Raw genomic sequence first — 3,166 nt, 5'->3', positions numbered from 1 at the left:
GTGTGTGCAGTGGCACAAGCCACCCCCCCACTTCCCTCAGATGAGCTGTGGCTCCATCCGGCGCCCCACCCTGCCCTGTCCTGGCTGGGCAGCCCCACTCCCTCCTTACCACAGTGGTCCTTGATCTGCCCTCCCACACCCCTTCCCTTTCCCCCTTCCCATCCACCACAACGGACTTACCAGCTGCATGCAGCCCTTCAAGCTGCCAGGCTGTGCTCCTTGCCGCCTACATGCTGCATTGTGGCTGCATGCATGCACAGGCCATTTATCGGCCACATTATTGGCCACATCAGGCCGATTTCTGATGTAGCCAATTTTCTTTATATCAGTGCTGATCCCATATCAGACCGATGTATCAGTGCACCTTTAGTTTTAACTGCTCTGAATGTTTGTGTTTTTAGTTGTTCGTCATGTAGAATCCTGAAAGACAAAAACTTACATAAAATGAACAATACTTACCCAGATTATGTTAAAAATTTGCTGTATCATGTCTATAGTTTGTCTATCTATATAGAAGACTAGCCAATTGCCTGTCAAGAATGATGGGTGGAGGGGGCTTGGGTGGAGTGCCGCCACCTAACACCCCATGCTGCCACTGTTCTGCCTCTTGCAGGAACTGGGGTGGGGGAGCTGAGGCCAGCAGCAATGTCCGGTCCTGGGCGCGGCTTTGGAATCTGTACAGTCCTCGGTGCAGCTTTGAATCATGGTGGTGCTACCTTACTCTTGGAGCACTTTGATTGGCTGTTTCTGTCAGCCAGTTGGAGTGTGAGTAAAGCAGGACAGACTAAGTCTGCCTATAGTATTAGAAGAATACTACTGGAAGCTTCTTTGGAATGGTGGAAAAAATATTCATCCCTGTTTATTTTCTCTATTGCTTATGATTTTTTGCCCATCCTACTAGGGATGCTGATGCAGTGTACCTGTACTATACTTATCCAAGAACTTAGAAACAGATACTGGAAATCAGACCTGGGTTTTGTGCGTTTCAGTTCATGTAATTTCCACTAGTTTGGTGTGAATTGATTTTGTTGTTGTTGTTTTTTAAATCAGCACCTTCTGAATTAGCTAAGACTTCCACCATTTGTTTAGTGTATGTGTAACGTCTTATAGGCATTTAAATACATTAGGTACTGAAGATGGGACTGCTTACTTCAGGTTGTAAATCATATGCAAGTCACAAGAGTGCTATTCAGGAAATGGAAAACCAGAATGGGTTTTTAGGACCCTGAGTTACCAGTTTTCCAGTGGCAGTCTGAACTGCGTGGGGTAAACAGCTAACACTTTTCTCTTCTTCTTGTCTGCAGAATGGTGGTGATTAATACTGGTATACAATTTTTGTTTTAACTTAACAGGAATTGACTACAGAACAGAAAGACGGTGCTTTCTCCAATTTTTATATCTCTAAAGAGACTATTGAACTCCTTCGAGGTAATTTTTCTTGTGTTCACGCAGTATAACTAGCAGTAAAGAAGTACTTTCGTTCTTTTTTGGTTTGAGGAAAGTGTAATAAGCAGTGGGACCGAATGTGTCCCTACTACTGCGTGTAGGTGGACAATGACATTAAGTTTACTACAGTGCTGCAGTAGCATACTGAGAGCCTATATCAAGCATACTTTATTACAGTGGGAAAGGGGGAGGAGGGCAACTTTTTTGGCAGGCATGCCATAAATTAGGTCTGTACCCTCCCTGAGTGCAACCTGATTCTGTTCCCTGCCTGGGCTGCCGCTCAGCTGTCTACTTCCTGCCACATCTGCTGCTATGCTGTCTGTCCCCTCCCTGATCTGCTATGTGCTAGAGGCTGTGTGCGCCACTTGTGACATGCATTTCACAGGTTGACCACCCTGTCTTATTAAATTGATATGTTTATATAGTTCTCATCAGTCTGCTCTTCATGTTAGATTCCAAATGACAAATATCAAGGTACATAAATTTAAAACCTAATTATTTTGGTAGTGGAATAAAATTCCATTGTAGTTGGACTAAAAATCGTAACTCCAATACTAACAAACTAATCACAAAATATTTGTGTAATATCTTTAAATAACAACATTTTATAGCAAATGATTCATAAACTAAAAAACGGGGTAGTTTTCAGGTGCTACTTAAAGCAAGCAATCTACTCAGGGATGAAAGAATGGATGGAGACTAAAGTGTAAATTGGATGACAGAATTAACTTTCAGTTTTCTGTTGAGGGAGAGCTGTTGGGTGGGGAGGGAGGAAACTATTTCTGAGGATGCAGCAATAGAAAATAGTTTGAAGTACAGGCAGTCCTCGACTTACGACTTTTTGAGTTGCAACGAATGTCGCTTACAACATTTATAAAGTGACACCCCATTTTAATGTTCCAACGTGGGTTTAGTCTTTACGACATCCTGTGTGCAGCTGGTAAATGGTGGAAGGGAAGGGCTGTGGGGGTGCAGGTCAACACCCCCCACAGTGAGGCAGAGGCTGGGGCAAGTGCTGCCCAGCCAGGGCTGGGTGGGTGCAGGGGGCAGGAGGGGTGTGGTGGCTCCCGTCGCTGTGTGCTCGTCATCTGGTAGCTCCTGCCGTTGCTCCTGCCACTGTTCCGGCAGGGCATGGGGAGGTGTGTGCCCCTGGATCTGCACAGAGTGGGGCTGGCGGGGCCAGGGCTGCACTCCAGGAGGATGGCAGGGGCTGTGGCGCATTTTCAGGTGGCTGCAGCCCTCACCATATCTGCTGCCTGCCCTGCCCTGTTCCAGGGCGCATGTCCTCCCACTGCTTGCCCAGCCAGGGCAGGATGGACACAGAGCAGAGCTGTTGTGTTGCCTCCGGATAAGTGGCATGCAGTGGCAGGAGCCGTTCCCCCTTCCTGCGCCCCCTTGGCGAGCTACAGCTTTGACAGCATGCAGGGAGCGTATGCCCCTGGATTGGAAAGGGAGCAATGGTGGGGGGTGGGGGTGCTGCAGCCACCTGAAAATTTGCCATAGCCTCTTTAAAATGAGATAGGGGTTTTTGTCTTTGGGATTAAACCTGTTTTGCAAATGACACGTGAACCACCCGGATGGCCTCAGAGAACTCAGCTTTCAGCTCCTCTTTTTTTGCCCAATAAAAAATTAAATAAAGTTATAACTATAACCCCCTCTCAGCACCAGCATTTTAAACGCCTTTTCTTTGTCATTTACTTCTAAGCTTTTCTTGAAAGGT

The 3,166-nt window shown here is 46.5% G+C and overlaps 1 protein-coding gene across 1 annotated transcript in view; it reads left to right on the top strand.

Moving 5' to 3' along the window:
* Positions 1–3,166, top strand: part of DDX21 (DExD-box helicase 21) — a 68,220-nt gene that overhangs the window by 1,670 nt on the left and 63,384 nt on the right. Inside the window, exon 2 of the mRNA XM_019507850.1 lies at positions 1,353–1,428. Within this exon, the coding sequence (XP_019363395.1) occupies positions 1,353–1,428 (76 nt within the window). The remainder of the gene's footprint in view (positions 1–1,352; positions 1,429–3,166) is intronic.

This window comes from Gavialis gangeticus, unplaced genomic scaffold (genome assembly GCF_001723915.1).
Source record: "Gavialis gangeticus isolate Ggan-Ray unplaced genomic scaffold, GavGan_comp1, whole genome shotgun sequence".
NCBI classification, from domain to species: Eukaryota; Metazoa; Chordata; order Crocodylia; family Gavialidae; genus Gavialis; species Gavialis gangeticus.
Note: the sequence above shows the minus strand (reverse complement) of the source record. Positions and strands in the feature narration are given on the sequence as shown.